We start from the raw sequence: 25,321 nt of genomic DNA, 5'->3' as shown, positions 1-25,321 counted from the left end.
ATCCGTCACCATACACATAAACACTTGAATATCGACTTTTTAATCAAACAGGAGTGTCAATTTGTGGATAGTATTATCAATATAATCAGGCAGCTAATTTCTGTTAAGGGAAAATGCAATAAGGAATGTTTGCAACAAGATTTTACTTGTAGGTCTTGTACCCCAACAAACAACATGATCCTTTTTAGTCACTTTTGCATTGCATGAACATGATACAAATTTTTTTCACCCCACTTCACATGATCAACTAAAAAACAGCACATTCAACCTTATGCGTCTATTTTGCCTTTACTACCTGACCACAAGCCATTACGAGTACTTGATTGCTCTTCTAAGATGCTAGGTTTTTGAGAACCTAGGAGGGGCTATGGTCTACTTTGTACGATATAACTTCGTCACTATGCGGAGTAATTATAACCCTTTAATCAACACCAACAAAAAAAAAAAAAATATTTCCAATTTAATCTCATTTTATTAAACTATTTTAGAAAATTTCAAAAATTAATCTCATATATTTTACAAAAAATATGTTTTTTAATCATATACTACACCAAATGATGGGATCGGATATATGTAAATCAAATTAGGCAAAGTACAAATTAAATTAAGAAAAAACTCATTTTACGGAATACGGAGTATTATTTTAGGCAACCATGAGAAGCAAAATATTAGTTACTACTACTCCTTTCTCCCTCCCTTGTCCATTATTAAGAAATTGCGGCAAATGTCAATTGGGAGACTAGGGTTTATCAAACCCCCTAATTAATTTTTTTTTTTTTATCTGCACTTTGTTCACTACTTCAATCGCAGTTGCTATCATCGAAGCTTGTTACCAGGTCTTTTTCCTTCTCCTTCGATGTTTTTTTTCATTGTATTCGTTCAATTTCTTACTCCATGCTTTCAATTATGAATTGATGTTTCTAGTCTTGATATCTTTAGGGTTAGATTTGTGAGTTTAATTTTTATGTTTGATGTTTAAGCCATTTGTTGATGATCATCTAATTATCACTTTTATATACAATCTTATGCGTGTCAATTTGATATTTCCTATGATAGTTTTTATTTCCAGATTTTTTATGAACTTGTGATTTCTTGAGCTGGGTTTATCTGTTTTCTGTAAACTTCTTGAATATATAGTTGGAATTTCTTGAATTAAAATTGGTTTAATTATCTGTTTTCTGTTTTGTAATTCATATGAAGATGTTCTAAATTAAGGATTGGATTTTTCCACGCTCAAATTTGCCTCTTTGGGTTTGCTTTAAATGTTGGTTCAGCTACAAAACTTGCTGATCTTTATTGTAATTGCAATTGCAATTGCAATTGCGATTGCCATGCCCTGGTTTATGCCCACCACCTGTTCGACAAAATGCCCAGAAGTATTTTGTTTGTATGGAACATCATGATTCGTGGGTATGCGTGGGATGGGCACATCCTTACTAAACCAATTTATGCCAAATTTCTGCCCATCATTATTCTGCTCATCTCAATTAATTTAAGCTGCTTGATTAGGGAAGTGTTTTGGTTTACTTACGATTTATTCCTCACACTATACACTTGAAGGTACTCGATCGTTACCAAAAGATGTAAATTAAATAATATTTGGTTTATTTGAAGAGAAGGAATATGGATCCCTCTCCTTCACTCTGCCCTTATCCCCTTCTCTCTCACATTCTCTTCCCTTTCATCCCCTTCTTATTTTTCTCACACTAGTATAGACTAGTTGTTGAAAGACTTGCAGAGATTTTTGATAATATTCTTATATTTTCTCTCATTCTTTCTCAGTGACAATATGACCAGCTATCTATGGAAGAAGTATGCAGATTATGTGTACACCAAATGGGAAAGAACAATTTTGTGGGATATGATTGAACCTTACAGACGGCCTAAATCATTTACGCCTCTTGTCACTATTTATGTTGCTGCTTTTTACACTGGAGTTATTGGAGCAGCAATCACAGAGCAACTCTATAAAGTAAGTGACTTCTTCTATGGACACCCCCCCCCCAAAAAAAAAAAAAAAAAAACATAGTCCTACATTGTCTGGATATTTTAATGTATAAGTATCTAAGGCAACCATTATGTGCGGAAAAATCAACCATGGCATTATCTTGGTTTTATTTTATGATTGCTTCCTTATGACTGATTTAGAATTTAAGTAATTTTTTTTTTTTTTTGATAAAAGTGAATTATGCAAGAATTGCCATTTAGGCCACCTACTCCCACAATTTCAAGGAATTCTTCAGTCCTTTTGAACTTCTTGACACGAACAGATTTGGGCTCCTATCACTTGCTGATATATTATCTTTTTGTCGATAATGCAATATTGATTTGACTTTTTATCTGGCTCCTTGTGAAAGCAGTGTATTTTACTGTGAGCATAAGGAATGTAGTTTTCAATGTGGCTATAGACACAGCTTTTCCAGTGCACAAATAAATGCTCAGAATTTTATTTTATTTTTCTCTCAATATATAAAAGATAATTATGAAGGACTTTCCTGTTAGTTTATCCATATTCTAAGTAAATTAACTCTGAGAGATTGCCCATGTTTAAGATAGATTCCTAAATGCTTTGTACAGCTGAGTGTGAACAGCCTAGGTTAGCAAAATCTTCTTAGGAATAATTTGGTATTTAGGGGAAAATACAGTGTTTTTAGCTGGGTGACATTTAGTTATTATTGAAGAGTGAAGTGTAATCATACAAGTCTTTTTACTGTCCGCCACTCATAACAACAGATCAATGTTGGTCTACCATTTTGGTAAAGTTTACTACCCTGTTATTCAATTATCTATCCCTTAATAGAAGTTGGTGAACTGTCTATGAAAACAAAAAAACCTTTTTGGGTTGTGTCACTTGTGTGGTTTATTGCTAAAAGGTTGGAAAACATGTATTAAATTGTGTGCTACTGTGCTGCATAGCTTTTGTTATGCTATTAAAAGTTTTATGTTATGCTCATTACTAGTAACAGATGAGCTTTTTATCTGATAAGTAGTAGTGAGACTAGTGACTAGCCCCTTGGCCTGTGCTTTATGAGGCGGTGGAGTTAGGCCCAAGGCTTTCTCGGTTCTTAATATTCATTGCTAACTTCAAGCAGGAAAAATATTGGGAAGACCATCCAGGAGAGACTGTACCTCTGATGAAACCCATGTTTTATGGTGGTCCATGGAAGGTATACAGAGGGGAGGTTCCAGTTTACTCCAGTGACAAACCCAAGGAAAATAAGAACGAAAGTTGAGACATCATAACTCTATATTCTTGGAGCAAGATTACATACCTGAGCTTAACTTTTACCTTATCAACCCTCAGTTTTATTTTATCTTTGTGTTTTAGAAAGTAACCTTATATATGGGTGACAGCATCTTCAAGGTATTTATATTGTTGTACATAAAAAGGTACGAAGTACCATATCTACAATGTCCGATCACTCTTTTTGGAATTAATTTTATATATTTGATGTGCATCAAATAATTACGAGTATTTAATTTTTGGAGTCGTATTTAAAAACAAACATCTCATAACAAGTTTATAACGATATGACGATAAATGATGTTTATTGATCTTATGTTATCTCAAGCCTATTATACAAATGCATAATTGATCACTCGTTTTACTTGTGTGCTCATGATATGTTTGCTTAAGTTAAATAAATTCGAAATATTAATAACAATAAATTTAGTACAAACTGACACTAAATGACTGTTGGTGTAGTGGTGATTAAGACTACACTTGGTAGGGAGGATTGTGTGTTCGATCCCCGCAACAACAATTGGAAGGGGACAAGAACCTAACCACTCAGAGCTGATCTCTGAATCTGGATTAGCTCAAAGGGCGAACTAGGTGGAAAACCAAAAAAAAAAAAAAAAAAAAAAAGCTGACAACTACTTCGTATATTCTTTTCATATCTTTGTTGCAAATATTGCTTCAGGTGTGCAATATGAAAATACTTTGTCTAATTCAGTTACTCTTTTCTTCCATCCCCTCTTTTTTATTCGGAGGATCTAATTTTAATATATTAGAGTTCTCATTTATTTTTCTCTTCAACACAGAAAAGTACATCTTCTCGTTAATTCCATCCCAATGAAGTCCAATTTCATCATCTGCTTTAAGTCCTCTTCGGTTGACAACTTTGCTTTTGTAATTTCCAATGAGCACACAACTTCCACTTGATGGCCATATTTTAAAAATCATCTTAAATTCATGTTTATCATCCCAATCAATGATATCAATTTGATAACCACCATTCTTGCTTTCCTCTAGAATTCTTTTGCTGAAGGTGTCATACACCCATTTCTTGTGGAGTAAAAGTCGATCTTCATTATTAATGTCGCTTGATTTTAGGACTTTCGTAAAGCTCCATTTGGGTGTGGCTTCGAATGTATTGGGAGTACTGCTATTTTGAGAAGACGAATTAATGGAAGTATTTCTAGTCTTGTTGTTAGTAGAAATAGAAAGTGAAAGGGTAAGATGATCAACTTCATCTTCCCCTGTATTTTCCTTCAACGAAGATAAATTGACGTATTTTTCACTATTAACCTCACAATCTTGGTCTAAAAGAGTAGATTTTATGGTATTTTCCGTTTCCATAAAATCATAGAAGGGGTAATTGTTTATCCAATGTTGAACCCTTTGTTCAAAGTTTGAACTTTCTCCAATATTGTTGTTGTTACTCTCTGTTTCCATGATCAAGATCATGAACAATTTTCTCAAAGGTTTTGAAGAAATTAGAAGTGCTAAACTAATAGAAAAAAAGAAGTGTTTGAATATTGTGATTCGAAAGATAGGAGAACTATATTTATAACGGTGTAATTTCCTTGGAAAAATTGTAGTTCTAATAGGATTTGAAAATCTACCCTTTTATATACTATAATGGAGAATTATAATTCTACTAGGATCCAAAAATCTATCCTGCTTCTTTTTCAGAAAGAAGAAGGGATTATTATTATTTTTTTTTTTTTAATTCCCTATTTTATACACTCTTTTACACTTAGTTAATAAAGTGGATAAATATATGATCATTGATTTAAAATAAATGACTGATATTTTTTTTTTAAAAAAAAATAAAGACTGGTACTATTCAAACTTCACCTTTTTTTTTTTTTTTTTTTTTTTTTTTTTTTTTTTTTTTTTGTCAATTTCTTTACAAATATAAAGAGGCGTATACTATCAAGTTAAATGTGTGTTCAAAAAAATTACTATCAAGTTAAATGTCGTGTTATACTCCGTGTTTTCTTTAGGAAAAATTCACATGATTAATCCCAACTATTGGTAGTCTTCCCAAATTAATCTCAACTATGGATTATTATAGAATAATCCCAACTATGAAGGGTATCTTCCAAAAATGATCCGGTGTGACTTGTAACCGGTTAAGCAGGTAAAGTTTTTTTTATATTTTTATTTTAAACATCACTCTCTCTCCTCCCCTTGCCCAGCTTCATAACCACCGGTCCTATTCTGCTCCCCTCCACCACCCAGCCACCTACGTACGTGCACCATTTTTTGCTTGCCCTTAATGGCTCAATGTCTCCTTTGCTGCTCTCTCCTCTTAATGCCACTGTTGACCACTGTCGACCTCGGCTGCGATCACGACCTTCCCATTCTTTCCTTTCGGTGGGTGGTTTGAACAAATACCACCATTTATCGCTTTCTTTGTTAGCCACAAATATTGAGATATGATATTATGAGAATAATATCATATGAGATATTATTGTGAAAAGATATACTACCTCCGTTTCTTTTTAGTTGACACGTATTCCTTTTTAGGAAGTTTCTTTTTAGTTGACACGTTTCCTTTTTGGGTAAATTTTTTACCTAACATTTACAAGCTACCCCATTTGCTTTTTCATTCTCTATCACTCTCCCTCCTCCCCTTAATATATGTGCCTAAATCAAACGCGTCAACTAAATAGAAACGGAGGAAGTATATGATATATATTGTGAATAGATTTAGGAAGTTCAGATAATAAGGAATATTAGGAAATTGATTTTGGCACACCTTTATGTGAGAAGAGCATAGAAAACTGTGCTCTCACATAAGGGTGTGCCAAAATCAATTGGGGGTGTGCCAAAATCATTTCCCGGAATATTAGGGTTAGTTATTCCTATTGTCTATATAGATTGTAATGTGGTCGAATATTATGAATGAGAAAATACAAATCAATCAATCAATCAATCAATCAAAGCCTTAATCCCAAAAGTGGGGTCGGCTAACATGAACCAAATTTGATTATTCCGTGTAGTCATCAACATAAATCTTTCTCCTCCATCCCTTACGATCCAAAACTTCATCCTCACGTAAATCCATGCACTTCATATCCTTCCTCACTCCTTCCAACCAAGTCATCTTTGGTCTCCCTCTTCCTCGTTTAATCCCTCCATGGTCCCACTCTTCCACTCTTCGCACCGGTGCACCCTCGGGTCTCCGTCTTACATGTCCAAACCAACGCAGACGATTTTCCCTTAATTTATCTACAATGCCCGCCACACCTACTTTCTTGCGAATAACCTCATTTCTGATTCTATCTCTTAAAGTGTTTCCACACATCCACCTTAACATGCGCATTTCCGTAACCTCCATCTTTTTAATATGCTCTTTCTTAGAAGCCCAACATTCTGTACCATAGAGCAACACTGGTCTTATGGCAGTCCTGTAGAATTTTCCCTTCAACTTTAAGGGAATGCTGCGGTCGCATAACACTCCCGTGGCCGCTCTCCATTTAAGCCACCCTGACTTAATCCTGTGGGTCACGTCTTGATCAATGTCACCATTCTTCTGGATGATCGACCCTAGGTACTTAAAACATTCACTCATGGTCAAATCCTTTCCATCCAAACTCACCACTTCATTGCTTGTCCCCCTCTGAGTGCCAAAACGACATACCAAATATTCAGTCTTACTCCGACTTAGCTTAAACCCTCTAGATTCCAACCTTTGCCTCCATTGCTCCAACTTGACATTAACCCCATCCTTAGTCTCATCCACCAAAACGATATCATCTGCGAACAGCATACACCATGGAACCTCATCTTGAATTGGTCTAGTTAATTCATCTAGAACCGTTGCAAAAAGAAAAGGGCTTAATGCAGACCCTTGATGCAATCCGGTTGTAATAGGGAAATCTTTTGTCAACCCTCCGCATGTCCTCACATTTGTTGACACATCCCGATACATATCCTTAACTAGGTCTACATACCTTCGTGGGATACCTTTCTTCAACATTGCCCACCAAAGTATCTCTCTTGGCACCTTGTCATATGCCTTCTCTAAATCAATAAAGACCATATGAAGATCTTTCTTCTTTACCCTATAAAACTCCATCATTTGTCTTATCAAATGGATTGCCAACACCGCCGATCTCATTGCCCCTCCTCAGAGATCTTTTTGGGTTTGATTGTGGGTGGTTTAGTGGTAGGTTCGGGGGTTTGTCGGGGTTGTTTTGTGTTGGGTTTTAGGGTTTCGGCGGTGGCTTGTGGTGTTGGGTGTCGGGGTTTCTTTTTTTAGAAGTTGCAATTAATTTATTATAATAATTTGATACAGAAATGGAGGTATAGAGAGTAGTATAATGGTGTTTTAAAAAAAACAAGTGAACCTAGTCGTAAATACTATATACATACTCTTGGTGTACTTACGTGTTTTGTTTCCCAATACTGATATTTCAACCAAATTTTTACCAACCTTGTTCTCTCATTCAACCAATTTCAAAACACCATCTAAAATTCCACAAATTGACAATGACACCAACTAATCCAATTGTAGAACAAAGCAATGATGAACAAACTTTGAATTGGAATCTCTCTCCTCCAAATTCATCTTCGGCTGTTGTTCTTGGCGGCACTTTCGACCGTTTGCACGATGGTCACCGCCGCTTCCTCAAGGCTGCAGCTGATGTTGCTAGAGATGGCGTTGTGATTGGAGTTTGTGATGGCCCTATGCTGGCTAAAAAGCAGTATGCAGAATTGATACAACCTATCGAGAAAAGGATGCAAAACGTGCAAGATTATATTAAGTCCATCAAACCAGAGCTCGCTGTTCAAGTGGAACCCATTGTAGATCCTTATGGTCCTTCTATTACTGATGAAAATTTGGAGGCCATTGTAGTCAGTAAGGAGACGTATGCCGGAGGATTGTCGGTCAATCGTAAGAGAGCTGACAAGGGACTGTCAGAACTAAAGATTCAAGTTGTAGATTTAGTATCTGATGCAACAACTCATGATAAGCTCAGTTCGACAACCTTAAGAAAGCTTGAGGCAGAGAAATTAGGAATTCAACAACAAGCCTGAAATTTTTTTATTATTATTTTTTTTTTGTCAGAAATCTTAATTTATCAATCTTTAATAAATTATGAAGTAAATAATGTAATTGACTTGGGCTAATTTACATATTTTTCTGGAAATTTTGTTTCAATCGTGCAATATATGAGTCTAATTTACACCATACTCATAGTTGAAATTTGATACAAATACAACCTAAAATATTAGGGAGTACTTTAAGAAGTTTATAATAAAAATATAGCGATAATTGTATTAAAATAATACTTCAATGATGACACTTTGTATTAGTACGAATTACTAATGTAGTTATTTAACATTTAATACAAAGTACGAGTACCTTTTTTTTTTTTTTCAAAAAAGCAAGTACGAGTACTATTAATTGAAACGTAATTTTAAGGTAGATTTTTATGTCAATAGTCAATTACTCAGATCACTAAATGCTTTGTACTAAAGTTTTCAAAAAAAAATAAAATAATGCTTTGTACTAATTATCTACGTTAATGAAGTGTTTTGTTTGTATAGATCCTTTTATTGGATTGTAAATAATTACTGTCCTTATTAACTTGAATTAAAAGCATTTTGATTGTTACTCGTAGAATACATAGTTGTTATTATTCTTACCATCATAACTAAGGAATAAACGTACTACGGAGTACATTAAGGAAGATTAAATTGAAGTAGCGATCAAATTACTTAATTTAATTCAGTTATTTATTTGCTGATGACTACACGAAGAATATATAAATTAAATTGAAATAATCAAATATACTACGTTGTGATAAGGGAGAATTAATTGAATAAGTGATCACTCTGATCAGAATTGTATGCTAATGATATATTGCTTATTTTCTTAAGGGACAGTCCATGCTAATGTAAGATCATTTATACACCTTAAATGATTGCTGACTTTCTTGAAGGAAAATTGTTTCAGCAAGACAAAGAATTAGAACAACACATTATAAATTTCACCCATAATACAAAGACCAATTTTGCACTTGCACCAACCTTACGAAAAATGGCTCATGAAACAGATCTAAACACTTTTCTTATCAAATCGGGGCATGGAGTGAAAGGTTTATCGGAGATGGAATTGAAGGATTTGCCAAAGGAGTATGTACAACCTCTATCAGAGAGGTCCTCCAACATGAGGATCATGGAAGAGGCGTCGATCCCCATAATTGATGTGTCTGATTGGGATGACCAAGCAGTTTTAAAATCAGTATGTGATGCTGCTCATCAGTGGGGATTCTTTCAGATCATAAACCATGGGGTGCCACTTGAGGATGTGAAACGAGCAACTCTCGCGTTCTTTGCCTTGCCACCAGAGGACAAGAGGAATTATTTCAAGGAGAATTCACCTAGCAATCATGTAAGGTTAAGTACTAGCTTTATACCGGAGGTTGAGAATGCCTTAGAATGGAAGGATTACCTCAGTCTCTTTTATGTCTCTGATGATGAGGCTCTTGCTTTATGGCCTACTATTTGCAGGTAATTAACTGTTAAGCTGCATTATGCAATCACTAATTATATTACTGTTTTGTCATGAGAACGCTAAATTCAGCAATATAATTATCTGTAATACCATTGATGTTCAGGGACCAACTTCTGGATTATATGAACAAGTGCCAAGTTGTTATTAAATCCCTCCTGCAAGTCTTGATGAAAGGACTCAACATTCATGAGATCAATGAGGAAAAATGGTCACTTCTTTCGGGTTCCAAAAGGATTAATCTCAACTTCTACCCAAAGTGTCCGAAACCTGAACTTACAGTAGGAGTAGGGAGGCACTCAGACGTGTCCACCTTTACCATTCTCCTGCAGGATGATATTGGTGGACTCTATGTTCGAGCACCTGATGGAGAAAGTTGGGTCCATGTCCCACCTATCCCCGGGGCACTGGTGATTAACATTGGTGACGCGCTGCAAATCATGAGCAATGGCAAGTACAAGAGCATAGAACACCGTGTAATAGCAAATGGAAGTAAAGACAGGATTTCAATTCCCCTGTTTGTGAACCCAAAGCCTAGCAAGGTGATCGGACCTTTAAAGGAAGTTTTGGTAGAGAGTGATGAGGAACCCAAATACAAGGAGGTGTTGTATTCTGACTATACTTTGTACTTCTACAAAAAGGCTCATGATGGCAAGGGGACCCTTGATTTTGTTAAGATATGATCTTTCTAGGGATGAGAAAGGCAATTCGAAATGATCGAATGAAAAAGGAATAATACAGGGTTACTTGTTAAGATCAATAATAAGCTCAGATACAATTGTATTGTATTACGGAAGGAATACGGAGTACTTCGTATGTACTAAATTAAAACAAGAATTGAAGTTTATGTTACAGATGCTTGATATATAGGAATAAGAAAGTAAAATAAAGATATTGATGTTGGATGCAGACAGATCTTGTTTCAAATTGTCATCCCACTTAGCTTATAGATGATGTCTTTGCTCAGCATAATGTAAGTGTCATATACGAGTATTAATAGTATATCAAGCAACATAAGCATCTTCGCATTTTTTTTTTTTTTTTTCTGTAAATTTCAAAACTTCATTGCACTTTATACAAACTTGCAAAAGATAGAGTAAGTAGATATTGCAGTAGTTGTAACACCAGAAAATCTTCTACTGTAATACACTTTCTAACTATCCCAATAGTTTCTTAGTTGTGACATGTGGAGTAGAAGTTGGTCTCGGCCCAGACCAGTGACACTGCTAGTCATGATCCATGGGGGATGTTGTTTGTAATTCTGTCTGATTAACTCATGGAAACTTCTGATGTTATCTTCAGGCCGTACACCTTTTCCGCCTTTCATCTTATCACACTTGGTGAACACAAAGGTGATAGGTATCTGAAAAGCATCAGCAAGAAACGAAAATTAGTAGCACGTTTAGATCACATTCAAAAATGTTAAATGAACAAACGTTAGTATAGTGTTCAAAAATTGGATACATTGTTGCGCCCAAGCCAATTAGCACAATCTACATCTATCTTTTGTGGGGGAACACTTGCATCAACTAGGAGTAACACAGAAACAAGCGCATCTCTATTTAAGAAGTAGCCTTTAGTGAATGCAGACCAATCTGTTCGAGCAGATTCAGACGCTTTGGCAAACCTATGTAAGAAAATCAGTAAAATGACTAAAATCAGGCATAAAAAATGATCTTTATCAATGTTGCACAACTGAATGCGATTATGCATAATTGCAATCTATCCACAATTGCTATTTCCAAGTATGAAATAGACTCTAGAATTACGGATATCACCCATATCATAAAACCAAAATTATTGATACTCACCCATATCCAGGCAAATCAACAATATACCAACTCTTATTGATCAGAAAATGATTGATAAGCTGAGTCTTCCCTGCAGATAATTCAACACCCAAATCAAACACATAGTTAACAAAACAAATGAAATCACAAGTATGAATCATACGCAAATAACCCCAACAACGAATCTCCCCTAAAAATCCAATCCCAATTTCTTTCAAATCATATCAAACTAATCACACTTCAGAAATAATTCAATTGTAATTTTCATTGAGGAATTTAAACAAACAGGTGGTGGGCATTCGAGAATAAACAGAACCTGGTTTCTTAGAAGTCAAAGCAACCTCTTTCTTCTTAACAAGAGTATTAATAAGCGAAGATTTCCCAACATTAGATCGACCAAGAACAGCAAACTCAGGCAACCCATCAATGGGGCAATCCTTAGCCCTACTACTACTCTTCACAAACGCAACTTCCTTAATCTGGGAATGACCCGCATAAGGTCCGACAACAATGTTAGACCCGGGTAAGATCATATCTTCGGTTATGTCATTCGGGTCGACTCCCGGCGGCACAAAGAGCACAGTGCTGGTGAATTTGGTGGCGTCCGAAGGCGGTGGAGGAGCTGCGGAGCTTGACAATGCATGTTTATGGAAAATGGGGGTTGTTGAGGAGAGAGAAAATGAGGATTGCAGAGGAAAAGAGAGAGAAAAATTGAGGGGTTTTGAAGGGTTGGAAATGGTGGGTAGTAGAGAAGATGATAATTGAGGGATGATGAGACGAGTTCTTAGTAGCAGCATTTTGTTATGTTTACCCGCCAGTTTTTACTAGTTTTTTCTTCTTCTCCCAATTGCACTATATTGAGTATATACCACACAGACACACACTAGCATACTTTGAAGGCTATAATCCATACTTTCGATTATTTTGTCCAATTTTAGGAACTTATCCCAATATTGAATTTGAGTGTGTGGGCGACTATTAGGATCATAAAATTTGGTTTGTAAACACAATAGGCATACCAATGTGTTTATATAGTCCCGAGAAAGGGTATTAGAAATCATTGCAATCATCACCCTGACCAGGTTAGCAAACTAGACACTTTGGTTGAGAAGGGCCCTACAAGGTCATCCAGGAGCGGGTTAGGGGACTACACATTTTGGGAGTGGGGGGAAAGGTATGGGGATCCCGACCCCAGAGTGTCTCTAGTGGGTGTTAAGCTCATAACCTCATGATTGAGAGATGCAAATTTTACCACTAAACCAAACTTTGCTTGGTCTAAGATCGTATAAGTGAATGTGAATACGGTTTACGTGTATGTTTTAGTTGGATATAATACTTTTAATAAAAACATTGTGATTACATAAAAGGACAATTCAAACCTCAATTTTACCATAAAACTAACATAAATACGTAGTGATTTTCAATATCACACAATCACACCCATTCCCAATTACAATACAATGGTAAAAAGAAACACACAACTAATGACACTTTTTTTGTAGCAACAAATTTCACACACAATACAGCGAAAAATCCAAGTAATCACACAAAGATACTCCCACACCACTTTTGACAAAAACAAGACCAAAAACAACATTTCTACCTCAACAACAACAAATCTTGAATCTACAATACCACTCCACCATTATTCCACACTCCTCCTTCACTCTCAAAAACACCAACAAGAAAAGTCATAAATCAAAAAAATAAAATAAAAAAAGAGAGAAAATTCTCCAAATTTCAGATCTTTTCTCTCTCCTCCAAAATTCTCTACAATGCCCATCTCCTCCTACCTCGGTAACCGCAGCAGAAGTGGCGGCGCTGGGTGGGCCCGCTCATTTCTTCCGACAACAACCACCGCCGCCACCACCACAACCCCGACAAAATCAAAGCTCCACCGCAAATCACGGCGAAGAACCCAATTGCGTGACTTCATTTGGGCCCACTTTTTCACTATCGGATTATCCATCTCTCTCCTCCTCTTCACGGCGGCGCTTTTCCGCTTCGGCCCATTTTCTCTCTCCTCCCCCCGATTCTCACGGCGGCATTCTTCGACCAGACCCAGAAAGCCGAACCTCAGGAAATTACCCTCTGCTTCTCACAACGACGTCGTTTCGTCTGCTGCTGCTGTTGATATTACTACCAAAGATCTGTATGATAAGATTGAGTTTTCGGATGTTGATGGTGGGCCATGGAAGCAAGGGTGGATGGTTACTTATAAAGGGAATGAATGGGATAATGAGAAGTTGAAGATTATTGTTGTTCCTCATTCTCATAATGATCCTGGTTGGAAGTTTACTGTTGATGAGTATTATGATCGTCAATCTCGTCATATTCTTGATACCATTGTTGAATCTCTATCTAAAGTAAGTTTTCTTATCTTATGTTATATGATTGGATTTATTTTACAGTTTATGGTTTAATTTGGGGTTTTTATGATGTTGATTTTGTTGGCAGTATTTTGTTTAGTGGGTTAGTTTTAGAATTGTGAGCTGCATTGAGTAAAGTTGGTAATTTGAGTTTGTAGTGCTTAGTTGGAGATGGTGGTTTATGAGTCAGGTTGACCTTTGCGAGGTTCTGGTTCAATAGGGCACTTTTTTACCATGTTGATGTGAAATTTCTTGGATTTTATGTTATTTTAGAGTTTCCATGAATAGCAATGGACATTTTTGGGTGGGGGATTTGAGGTGTATTAGGTAAATTTTGTTGGGTTTTGTCTTTTTTGTTGATGTACTCCATATGATTAATTGTTTGATACCATCAAACAGATGCACATCATTGATATTGGATTACATTACAGGGTATATTATGAGCCTCAAATTAAGATTTATTTTACTATGAGCTCAATATTGTTGGGTTTCTATGGAAATGCTTTCCTCTGCTTTACCATTAATTCGAGTTGATGCATGTTGTTCAATCGCCGAGTCTCTTTTCCAAGTGGAAATGGGGCTGTCCTTAAAGAATTATGTTAGTTATATGTTATGTTACTCAGGGTAATAGATTCTAGTTGGAGCTTTGAGATCCAACATGTGTGCTTAATGTAGTATGAAGATTCCTAGTAACAATAATATTGACTGGTGTCAACTAATCCAGCTTCCCCTTTCGCTTATGGCCTGTTTCTAGGACCTAGGTAGTAAAATGGTAGTGATGAGAATGTACATTTAAGGGTAGCATTGCTAAGAAAGTATCACCCTAATGTCCGTGGTATTGCAATTTCATCCCAAACTCGTGTTTTTCTCCATAATGTATCATTACCACCCCTCTAGTGTATGGATGACAGTAAAAACTGGTGAAGAAAAGAGATGCCTGGTGGTTAACTAGCATCACTATGGGAATTGTCATAGGACTTTTCTTACAAATTTACATACAAATTCATTCCCATCTACCAAACTAGCCGTAAGTTACATTCATCCTGACCCCATTTTACCAATCTTGTTTTTCTGAAGTTGTTGGAGGATTAACCTGTCACGTTAACAATTTGAAAATGTTACTTTACTTTCTCCAGAATTTTGGATCCAGGGTATTGCCTACTTAGTGATCTAGTTGCTTACTTTTGAATCATCGAGTCACTTTATTTTTTAATTTAATGGAAGAGTTTGTATTAAAAACTCTACCATTTTTGGTTACACAGTTAGAACCACTAATGGAGTAATCTTTTTTATTGCAATGCTACATTAACCTCTTTCATCATATCTTCCATCTAATTAATTTTGAAGTTAACACACCTTTGAGTTTATCAATTAATTTTCCTCTTGAAACTTGGTGTTTTAGGATCCACGGCGCAAGTTTATATGGGAGGAGATGTCATACTTGGAGAGGTGGTGGAGGGATTCTTCAGAGAGCAAAAGGGAATCTTTTGCAAATTTAGTGAAGAATGGGCAGCTAGAAATTGTCGGAGGTGGTTGGGTAATGAATGATGAGGTAACACTTTTTTGACATTGACTGTATTGCGGCTGTTTAGCTGTTGCTATCATCAATTACTAAATTATGTTGTTGATTGATTTATTTAGTAAGTAGTAGCAAGTTATTTTTTATATAACACAACCTTTTATAGGATACTTTGGTGAATAGTGGGAAAATAGATAAAACTAAATAGTATTTGAAACTCAGCTAACATCTATTTCCTGTGTGTGTGCAGGCCAACTCCCATTTTTATGCTATCATTGAGCAGGTGAGGTTATCTCTACATATTCTCTTCTATGTTACACCTACAATAAGGGCCTTTGTGCACTAGCACTTGATGTATGATATTTGCGAACAACAATAGTTTGGAACAGGAGCTCCTTGTTCCCTCACACTATCTGAGGTGTTTGTATTTGTAGCTATGCTCAATGATCCCAGCTTATACCACCCATAGATGACCATGTTATCATCGATGCTTCTAGCTTTATTTAAAATCAATTTATGCTCTATTATTATGTCTTTACTGAAAGCAAAATCTTTAAAATCATGTTTTGCTATTCTATCTAAATTCACATTTGAGGCACAGATCAAAGGCCTGATACTTGTCTACAATTCTGTATTCTTAGCCTAGTTCAACGATCTGAAAGTATCTAGCTGTAAGTGGCCATCATGCTATTCCGAGTATTTCTATAGCTGTACCCCTGTTATGGACATATTTTCTCTTGCTTACAGGGCTGGCTAAGTTTCTCTGATCTTCATGATTGGTAATTCTTATAAAGATAAAATTTGCTATGTGATGGTTATGACGGCCAAGATAACTTGTCTTATCTGACAACATATAAATTGGTATATAGGCATTTGTGCAGAGATCATGATTCATTTTTCTGAAATAGTGACCATCTTACATTAACAAACTTTTTTGCTTGTGTAATCGTGCTATGAGGATTATGTGTGGATTTTATTCCATTTTCTGAGTTCTTTGATTATCAAGTCTATATGTATCTCATGTTAGCCATAAGCCCATAACACTTTGTTGATTGGGCTATACTATGTGTATCCATGTAAAGTTGTATTATTTTTGCATGTCATGCCATGCCTTGTGGGTTATTTTCCCCCCTTCTAGAATTCTAGACCTTACAGTAGCTCATTTATGTTATTTTGGTCAGCCAGATGATGATTTTATACATCAATTTAAAGTTATTTAGTACTATTGCTGCATTTTATATTGCTTGTGCTCCTGTCTGATCTAATTTTATGCATCAGATGACTGAGGGTAATATGTGGCTAAATGAGACCATTGGAGTGGTTCCTAGAAATGCTTGGGCAATTGATCCCTTTGGATACTCTCCTACAATGGCATATCTTCTCCGACGCATGGGTTTTGAGAACATGCTGATACAAAGGACTCACTATGAGCTCAAAAAGGAATTAGCCTTGCATAAAAACTTGGAATTTGTATGGCGTCAGAGCTGGGATGCCCTGGAAACTACAGATATATTTGTGCATTTGATGCCCTTCTATTCGTATGATGTTCCCCATACGTGCGGACCTGAGCCAGCTGTATGTTGTCAATTCGATTTTGCTCGGATGCGGGGTTTCATTTATGAACTCTGTCCCTGGGGTCATCATCCCGTGGAGACAAATCAGGAAAATGTGCAGGAGAGAGTAGGAAAGCTGTTGGATCAGTACAGAAAGAAGTCAACCTTGTACAGGACAAACACACTTCTTATTCCTCTAGGAGATGACTTCCGTTATGTCAGCATAGATGAAGCAGAGGCACAGTTTAGGAATTATCAAATGTTATTCGATTATATTAATTCTAATCCCAGCTTAAATGCAGAGGCAAAGTTTGGCACTTTGGATGATTACTTTCGAACCCTCCGTGAGGAGGCCGAGAGAGTGAATTATTCACTTCCCGGCGAGATCGGATCTGGAGAAATTGAAGGTTTTCCTTCTTTATCTGGAGACTTCTTTACTTATGCTGATAGGCAGCAAGATTATTGGAGTGGCTATTATGTTTCAAGGCCTTTCTTTAAGGCTGTTGATCGTGTTCTGGAGCATACACTTCGCGCCTCAGAAATGTTGATGGCACTGCTATTAGGGCGTTGTCACAGAGTTCAATGTGAAAAGTTGCCGGCTAGTTATGCACACAAGTTGACAGCTGCTAGGAGGAATTTAGCCCTGTTTCAGCATCATGATGGAGTAACTGGTACAGCTAAGAATCATGTGGTCAAGGACTATGGAACTCGAATGCATACCTCTTTGCAGGATTTGCAAATTTTCATGTCCAAAGCTATTGAAGTATTGCTAGGCATTCGCTTTGAGAAAAATGAACAAAATCCCTCTCAATTTGAACCAGAACAAGTGAGATCCAAGTATGACGCACAGGCTATTCACAAGGGTATTATTGTCCAAGAAGGAGCTGCAAGATCAGTGGTCATCTTTAATCCTCTGGAGCAAACCAGAAATGAGGTTGTGATGGCGATTGTTGACAGACCAGATGTAAGTGTCTTGGACTCCAACTGGACTTGTATTGAGAGCCAGGTTTCTCCTGAAATGCAGCATGATAAGGGCCAAATATTTACAGGGAGGCATCGTGTCCACTGGAAAGCTTCTATTCCTGCTTTGGGGCTTCAAATGTATTATCTTGTTCATGGAGCAGGGCAGTGTGAGAAAGCAAAGCTGGCAGAATTGAAAATTTCAAGTTCGGATCAGTTACCTTGTCCTGCACCATATGCTTGCTCAAAAATAGAGGGAGAGGTGGTTGTAATTCAGAATCGTCATCGAACTCTTACTTTCAATGCAAATCTTGGCTTATTGATTAAGGTTGCTAATAGTGATGGTTCTTTAAATAATGTGGGCGAGGAGATAAGTGTGTACAGTAGCGAGGGAAGTGGTGCATACCTGTTTAAACCTGTGGGTGATGCACATCCTTTCATTGAAGCTGGTGGACAGTTGGTGGTTACCACAGGCCCCTTGATGCAGGAAGTGTATTCTTATCCAAAGACTCAATGGGATGAAGCACCTATCTCTCACAGTACTCGAGTTTATAATGGGGAAAATACCATCCAGGAGTTTGTCATTGAGAAGGAATATCATGTTGAATTTCTTGGGGATCAGTTTAATGACAAGGAGCTGATAGTCAGATACAAGACTGACATTGAGAATAGGAAGATTTTCTTTTCTGATTTAAATGGTTTTCAGATGAGCCGGAGAGAAACATATGATAAGATTCCTGTGCAGGGAAATTATTACCCAATGCCCTCCCTTGCATTTATGCAAGGACTTGATGGTCGCCGGTTTTCAGTTCATTCACGTCAATCACTGGGTGTGGCAAGCCTAAAAAATGGATGGCTGGAGATAATGCTTGATCGTCGTTTGCTGAATGATGATGGGCGTGGTCTTGGGCAAGGGGTAACTGACAACCGTCCAATGACTGTTGTATTTCACATCCTTCCCGAGTCCAATATTTCTTCTGTTTTAGATCCCAGTTCGAAAGCCCTTTCTTTAAACCCTTCTTTGCTGTCCCATTGTATTGGTTCTCACTTGAATTATCCCATACACGCGTTCATTGCTAAGAAAGCACAAGAACTTGCCCCACAACCACCACCACCGAGATTCTTCTCCCCTCTTACTTCTTCTTTACCATGTGATTTGCATATTGTGGACTTCAAAGTTCCCCGGCCTTCAAAGTATTCATTTTTGGAGCATCCTGTAAAAGATCCAAGGTTTGTTCTACTATTTCAGAGGCGGGGTTGGGATTCATCATATTGTCGAACTGCAAGATCTCAATGCACAAAATTAGCAGATGAACCTGTTAATCTTTATAGCTTGTTCAAAGACCTGGATGTCATGCACGTAAAAGCAGCATCTTTGAATCTCCTACACGACGATACAGAGATGCTTGGTTATACTGAGCTTTCTGGAGATGTTGTGCAAGAGGGGCATGTTGTCATCCCTCCCATGGAAATACAGGCGTACAAACTTGAGTTACGACCTCACCAATGAAAGCAGGCTAACCCTTTGGTTAATTGTCTTCATCTTGCAGTTTTGATGCAGAAATGATTTATTTGGGGACACTATCTTGAAATGAATCTGCATATATCAGTGTCTCAGAGAAGAGTGTGTACCAAGATGCTTTATAGCAGCATGTAATTGTTGTCCATCATTCTTGTACACAAGCATTTAGGGCATGCCCTTAAAATGATGTGCCGATGTTGCTGGTTGATTCTGTTCCCAGATAAATGATGGTTACTCGGTCCAAGTGATAGATGAGGAAGTTCTTGATCGGCCATTTACAGATCTCTAGGATGATTGTGGTTGTATGTTTTCAGGTTCTTGTGTAAGAAAGCCTGTTTTGTGAATGAACTATTTCCATACTGTTGATATGGTCAAAACCCTGTAAGTTAGAGGTAGTTGTGTAGGTGATAGAAATTGTATCGTTTTTTGATGTGACTGATTATGCAAGAGAACAATACTTATTTTTGGTAGATTGACAGACGCTGAAAAAATTCTTGTAGCACTCAAATGTTCTCTTACTGCATTGCTAACTGTCAATGATTATATAGTATTATAGTGCATACTGCTCTCTGAGTGTGTGTGTGTGTGTGTTTTTTTTTTTTTTTTTTTTTTTTTGAAGAATTTTTCTGAGTTCTTTTTTTTTTTTTTTTTTTGAAGGAAAAAGAATTTTTCTGAATTTGTTACTCGATTGGTTATTTTTTTTTTATTTTTTTTATTATTTATGGGGGAGGGGTGGGGTACCAGTACAAATTATTGGAGTCATGCTAATTGAATAGTTTGGGACTAGGGCGAAAATTTAATAAAGTTTTTTCCCGCTCAACTTCATTGAAAGCATTTGAAAAGTTGTCTAGCTCATCAGGCTATCTTTCCCACATTTGTGTTCTAAATCGGTGGCCTGCATTTATTCATATATACATCAAGACGAACCAAAATGCCATGAATCATGAATGTAATGGTAATCATCGGGAGGTAGATATGAAGTTTCACTTGTTCAATCAGATTGATGCAGTAAAAAAGAAATTGTTTGCAAAACTCTTCTCAAAGATAGATACATGAGGTCATGGAGATTTTGGCTTTGACCAGTATTTCAGAAATTAGAGATTCAGTATGTGTTGCTCAAGATGTTTCATCAGCCAAAACATCAAGTCTCAGACACTTTATCTGCCCACTCCAAGGCAATCAATCAATCAATCAAAGCCTTAATCCCATAAGTGGGGTCGGCTACATGAATGCCCACTCCAAGTCATGTGAGGAAAATCAGAAAATGCTTCCGTAACTATAATATGATCTCTTCTTGCATGCTCACATTAAGAACCTTGTTTGGAAGAACAATGCAGTTAATGACAACAACTTCATCTTCTACATTAACAGATTCTCCTGCATTGAGAAATTTCTATATTCAGAATCTAAAGTGTTTAGTAAAAAAAAAAAATTCTGCAGTAAGATAACAAGCCCTAAGATTGACATAAGAACTGAAGGGATGTAGTCGTTACCAAGGATTGTAACTCCAAGCTTAGAGTCGTAATCACCATTAGCCTATATGAAACATTCAATGTAAAGTTATGTGATGATCAAAGAACTTTATACAAAGATTAGTTTCAAACATGATTTTCTTTTATTTGGTTCTGTGCTATTAATGTTACATTCTCTTTACAAAATAGAATCATATTTTGCCCTTGGGAAAACAATTTCAGCCCTTCACATACCAAATTAGAGGAAATGGAATAAACCACATTAACTGTAAAATGATTTTCCCCCAAGTCCCTACCAAACATAATCTTCGTAATACAAGAAATTAGATCACTCAAAAACTTGCCTGAACACGTGACCATCTCCCAACTGAAGATTTCCATCCAATAATAGCATGTGTAACAAGTGCATTTTCCTGCAGAAGGTTAAAAAGTATCAAGTCATATTACAATTAATGTATTGCTTTTACTAGTAAGTATTATTTTCATTATTCAGTACCTGAATCTCAACATCATCCAAAATGATGCAGTTTACAAGCCTTACACCAGGTCCTATGCGAACATTAGCTGATATTGACACATTTGGACCAATCTGTGCAAATAAAAATAAAATTAGAAACTGTGTATTATATGCTTCTAAAAAGAGAAGCATTTTAAAGTACAAATTATAGAATATGTGTTTTAGACTTATGAATATATTCTGATAAGACCCTATGTCAGTACATATCCATCGAGATACACTAACAAATCACAAGTAATGATTAGACAAGTTTTTGTTACCTTTGCAGTCGAATGTACTTTAGCTGATGGGTGGATATAAACATCACCTACAATCGTAGCATTCTTTGTACCATCCCCACTAGCCAGAAGATGGGGAGCATTCTGCTGAAATAGAGCAAGATACAACCCAGAACATTTCAAGGACATGCTGTGTACAATCAAACATGACTGCAATTTAGCATCGACACTCCAAAGTTAAATGGTTTAATATAAAAAGTTTTGTCAAAGAACATACCCGGGAGTCTTAATTTGTTCCCAGAAATCCGAGGTTTCATAGGTATACAATTGTTTCTTTCCAGCCAAAGGAGACAAAATGTCCTGGTCCAATCTTACAAAATCTGCAGGGAGGGCCCTTTTAAGAATTTTATTGATATCAGATCTCAATCAGTGTGCTAAAGAGCTCTGAAGTAAATAAGTGCATACAGATAGTTTCTATCGCCAACATTGAAGGTAACACACATGAGCTTTCTTTTTTTGGTTTAAAGAGCCAAGATACAATTTTGTTTTCTCATTAAAAAAAAAAAGATAGAAACCATTCTAATGCCTTAAAATTAACTCTGAAGGTGTTCAGTTGATAAATGTAAGGTAAAACCCCCAAATGGTTTCAAGAGATACAGCCACAGCATGTCAGATTAGCAGGGAAACAATCATCACATTCCAGCTCATGGGCTGGAAAATATAACAGTTATATGCCAATTATCAGAACATTTCTTCATTAAGTCAAAACATAGTTTCATAGTTAATCTACAAGAAATCTCAGTAAACTAAACTAATTTTCATGCAAAAGTTGGTAAACAAATTTCAAATATAAAAGTCACCCAGTCATAGGAATGCTAGCTCATACCTCGTAGCTGAATGCAATGACTCATAATTGGACAAGCGACGTAGAGATCCTGTGAATGTAAATTATTCTCAGTAAAGAAAACTAACAGCAGAGTTGCAGAGAGAAGGTTCTTCTCTTGACTGTAAATTGACTAGTAATGACATCTCAACAAAGAATTAATTGCTTCACTCATCCGCTCACAAAAGGATTGGATAGATTTCTATCATCATCTACTAAAAAAAATATGCTACAGGTGTAACATGCATGAGAGGTAATATATCTATATAAGCCACAAAAAGTCAAAGACAGCTCAAAGGTCAAAGTCTGAATAAAAAATCTAGAATAAAATCACTGATGAAATTAAGGAATAAGAACTGGCTAATTTACATTTCCCATGACTCTAATACGTTTCAATCTAATTGTCTTTTACCAAACGAAGAAAATAATTCAAAAGAATCTTAATTGATTGTGTAACATAAAAAACTCAGGAAAAGCTTTAGCCTTTCATATCATTTCCCATATTTAACACTTCCTTTTCACATAAAAAGCTTAAGTTTTAAGACCTTATTGAACTAACTGAATAAACATATCTGGCAGAGTGGCAGTAAACTCTGAGGAACGCAGTGCATTGTGAATCTTTCTTTGACTTTCAACACATTATCGCATTGTGCATTACATAAATACAATAGTCAACGAAAAAAACAAAATATTGGTAAAACTACATGAGGTTAATGTCAAGTTTTTACAATCATAAAAGAGGATGCTCCATCATCTTCTACAATTTACACGAAAGAAAAGCATGACTGAGACTAGCACTCGTATGAGTCATATCATGTAAAGTTAGTTTTAAGACTTAACAGTAACAGTATACATCCACCCTGTTGCCCACCCAGTAAGAAAAAGGAGACCAATAGTGTGAAAAGACTATAAAAAATGGAGTACTGACTATAAAAGTTAGCATAAAGCCCCCCACCCCTCCTTTCCCTGCACCCCTTTTATATTTAAAGGAAAAGATTGCAGAAATAATGGAAATAACCTTTGTCTTCCTGATTGGCAAGCACACCCTGGATAGCCGAAAAAATTTCTGGAGTAAATACATATATGCCACAATTTATCAAATCACTAACCTGCAGTCACACAAACCAATGAACAACAAGATATAAAAACTCCTACAATGACAATGCAGAAACTATTGACACTTGAGTAGGGCGCATACAAATGTCTCAGGCTTTTCTGTGTAGTGCAATAACTCTTTTGTATCAGAATCGGCAACCAACTCACCAAATAGGTTGGCTGATTCAGCAGAAACCTGCAGATAGAATCACTATTAAGGGTGAATCAGGGAATTATTGAAGCAATTTTAAAGACTGCTTCTAACAAGTAACCAACCTTAATTACTAACAATGTACCCATACCACCATATCTCCTGTGGGCATCTGAATGAGTCAAAACAAACAAAAACAACCAGGGTTTAACTTGTAGTACCTTCAAAGATCCCATTAGTGTACGTCACCGCAGACAAATCGAACATGCAAACTAACTAAAGAACTATAATTTACATTACCAAGCATGTTTGCTAGTGGGAAACTGCAGCAGACATCAAAATTCAGAAGAAATATATGTGACTGCAAAAAGAGAGGAGAGGAAACAAAAAGAAATCAGTGATTCTGAGTCAATGTCCTCACTTCTCTGTTAAATTTAAATGTAGTTGATATGGTAGGATGCCAATAAATTTACTCAACAATAGAAAGCTAGATGAAAGCCGTTCATTCAATATTCAAAGGAATGTACATGATTACAATCCATCACTAATATAGGTAAAAAGTTGGTTACGAACCGGCCCATCTTCCATAATCAGATCTCTAAAATGATACAATCCACCAGCAGACCCATGTGGTTTGTCTTCTTTCAAATATCTAAAAATGAGACAAATTTTTAAATGCTCAAATTCAGTTGAAGAAACCCCTTGAGTCATGATATCTTCAAAGAAAACAATATGACAAGTTCAATTTGAGATCACATGAAGTTCTCATGTTCAACCTTGACTCTTCTATGATATCAAATTAGTTCAAAGTCACAGATTCCTCTAAGAAAAGCTCAGCCGAAAACTCGAAAACAAAATTAGAAACTCACCTAACTGGAACTTTCAGCTCATTTGAGATTGAAGACACATACAAAGCAAAATCACGTTCTTCATATAATCCAATGAGAAAGATTTGAACCAAATTTGGTATCTACATACATAATACACCTTCAATCAATCAAAGTTTAACATAAATTAATCATCAAAATTCAGCATTAATAACAAGTATATATGATAACATACAGTTTTGCAAGCAGAAATTTGATGATGGATCATAGGATGGCCAGCAATAGGAAACAAGGGTTTTTGAGTATTGAATGATAACGGTCGAAATGTAGTTCCTGAAATGACCATATACATTCAAACATATGAAATCACAATATATTACTATCAATTGAGAAATTAATCAAATGGGTATACAATTAAATTAGGAAAGTTTTGATCTTTTGATGAATCTGATTTATACCTTCCGTGGGGCCACCGACCAAGATCACAGCAACTGCTTTATCTTCCATTAATGAATCGCAGTGTAGAACTATGAACTGGGTTTTGTGATTTGAGGAGCTTCGCAGTGATGTTAGCTAAAAAGGTCAAGCCTTGCTTCAACTATTTGAGTTTTTTCTCCCACTTCTTGTTTATAGAGATCAGAAGTACAACTTTTGGCAGCAATTTATTTTTTAAATGGCTGCAATTTACAA

General features: G+C 36.2%; 3 protein-coding genes and 2 pseudogenes across 3 annotated transcripts; 3 read left to right on the top strand and 2 right to left on the bottom strand.

Annotated features, from left to right (window-relative positions):
• Nucleotides 1–7,694: 7,694 nt before the first annotated feature.
• On the top strand, nucleotides 7,695–8,331 carry LOC145595679 (phosphopantetheine adenylyltransferase pseudogene; annotated as a pseudogene).
• Nucleotides 8,332–9,161: 830 nt separating this feature from the next.
• LOC145596159 (bi-functional coumaroyl CoA and feruloyl CoA ortho-hydroxylase F6H2-1-1 pseudogene) lies at nucleotides 9,162–10,438 on the top strand (annotated as a pseudogene).
• A 234-nt stretch (nucleotides 10,439–10,672) lies between these two features.
• Nucleotides 10,673–12,360, bottom strand: LOC145595132 (GTP-binding protein At2g22870-like). Its single transcript, XM_081651500.1, has 4 exons — nucleotides 11,862–12,360; nucleotides 11,567–11,636; nucleotides 11,220–11,382; nucleotides 10,673–11,118 (listed from the first exon to the last, which is right to left on the bottom strand). Exons 1-4 carry the CDS (start codon nucleotides 12,340–12,342, stop codon nucleotides 10,909–10,911), a joined length of 924 nt encoding a protein of 307 aa, XP_081507626.1. The 5' UTR covers nucleotides 12,343–12,360; the 3' UTR covers nucleotides 10,673–10,908.
• Nucleotides 12,361–13,174: 814 nt separating this feature from the next.
• Nucleotides 13,175–20,030, top strand: LOC145595170 (alpha-mannosidase 2-like). Its single transcript, XM_081651545.1, has 4 exons — nucleotides 13,175–13,911; nucleotides 15,317–15,466; nucleotides 15,684–15,716; nucleotides 16,712–20,030. The coding sequence occupies exons 1-4, from the start codon at nucleotides 13,321–13,323 to the stop codon at nucleotides 19,454–19,456; spliced, it is 3,519 nt and encodes a 1,172-aa protein (XP_081507671.1). The 5' UTR covers nucleotides 13,175–13,320; the 3' UTR covers nucleotides 19,457–20,030.
• A 344-nt stretch (nucleotides 20,031–20,374) lies between these two features.
• On the bottom strand, nucleotides 20,375–25,242 carry LOC145593825 (uncharacterized). The gene is made up of 15 exons (XM_081650193.1): nucleotides 25,090–25,242; nucleotides 24,867–24,964; nucleotides 24,674–24,774; nucleotides 24,378–24,456; nucleotides 24,105–24,165; nucleotides 23,930–23,976; nucleotides 23,757–23,849; nucleotides 23,577–23,667; nucleotides 22,562–22,610; nucleotides 21,953–22,069; nucleotides 21,718–21,865; nucleotides 21,437–21,529; nucleotides 21,285–21,353; nucleotides 20,962–21,004; nucleotides 20,375–20,845 (listed from the first exon to the last, which is right to left on the bottom strand). The coding sequence occupies exons 1-15, from the start codon at nucleotides 25,136–25,138 to the stop codon at nucleotides 20,745–20,747; spliced, it is 1,239 nt and encodes a 412-aa protein (XP_081506319.1). The 5' UTR covers nucleotides 25,139–25,242; the 3' UTR covers nucleotides 20,375–20,744.
• Nucleotides 25,243–25,321: the final 79 nt, after the last annotated feature.

The sequence above is a fragment of the Chenopodium album genome, chromosome 19 (genome assembly GCF_948465745.1).
Source record: "Chenopodium album chromosome 19, dcCheAlbu1.1, whole genome shotgun sequence".
Classification (NCBI taxonomy): domain Eukaryota; kingdom Viridiplantae; phylum Streptophyta; class Magnoliopsida; order Caryophyllales; family Amaranthaceae; genus Chenopodium; species Chenopodium album.
This window is presented reverse-complemented; position numbering and strand designations above follow the sequence as displayed.

Coding starts and splice junctions, on each gene's coding strand:
- LOC145595132 (XM_081651500.1), bottom strand. CDS start 12,342: ATGCTGCTACTAAGAACTCGTCTCATCATCCCTCAATTATCATCTTCT. Junction 11,637..11,861: donor TTTGACTTCTAAGAAACCAG/GTTCTGTTTATT, acceptor AATTATCTGCAG/GGAAGACTCAGCTTATCAAT. Junction 11,383..11,566: donor GTTGATTTGCCTGGATATGG/GTGAGTATCAAT, acceptor TTTCTTACATAG/GTTTGCCAAAGCGTCTGAAT.
- LOC145595170 (XM_081651545.1), top strand. CDS start 13,321: ATGCCCATCTCCTCCTACCTCGGTAACCGCAGCAGAAGTGGCGGCGCT. Junction 15,467..15,683: donor GTTGGGTAATGAATGATGAG/GTAACACTTTTT, acceptor GTGTGTGTGCAG/GCCAACTCCCATTTTTATGC. Junction 15,717..16,711: donor TTTATGCTATCATTGAGCAG/GTGAGGTTATCT, acceptor TTTATGCATCAG/ATGACTGAGGGTAATATGTG.
- LOC145593825 (XM_081650193.1), bottom strand. CDS start 25,138: ATGGAAGATAAAGCAGTTGCTGTGATCTTGGTCGGTGGCCCCACGGAA. Junction 23,850..23,929: donor GTACATTGTTAGTAATTAAG/GTTGGTTACTTG, acceptor TTCTATCTGCAG/GTTTCTGCTGAATCAGCCAA. Junction 23,668..23,756: donor CAGAAAAGCCTGAGACATTT/GTATGCGCCCTA, acceptor GTGTGACTGCAG/GTTAGTGATTTGATAAATTG.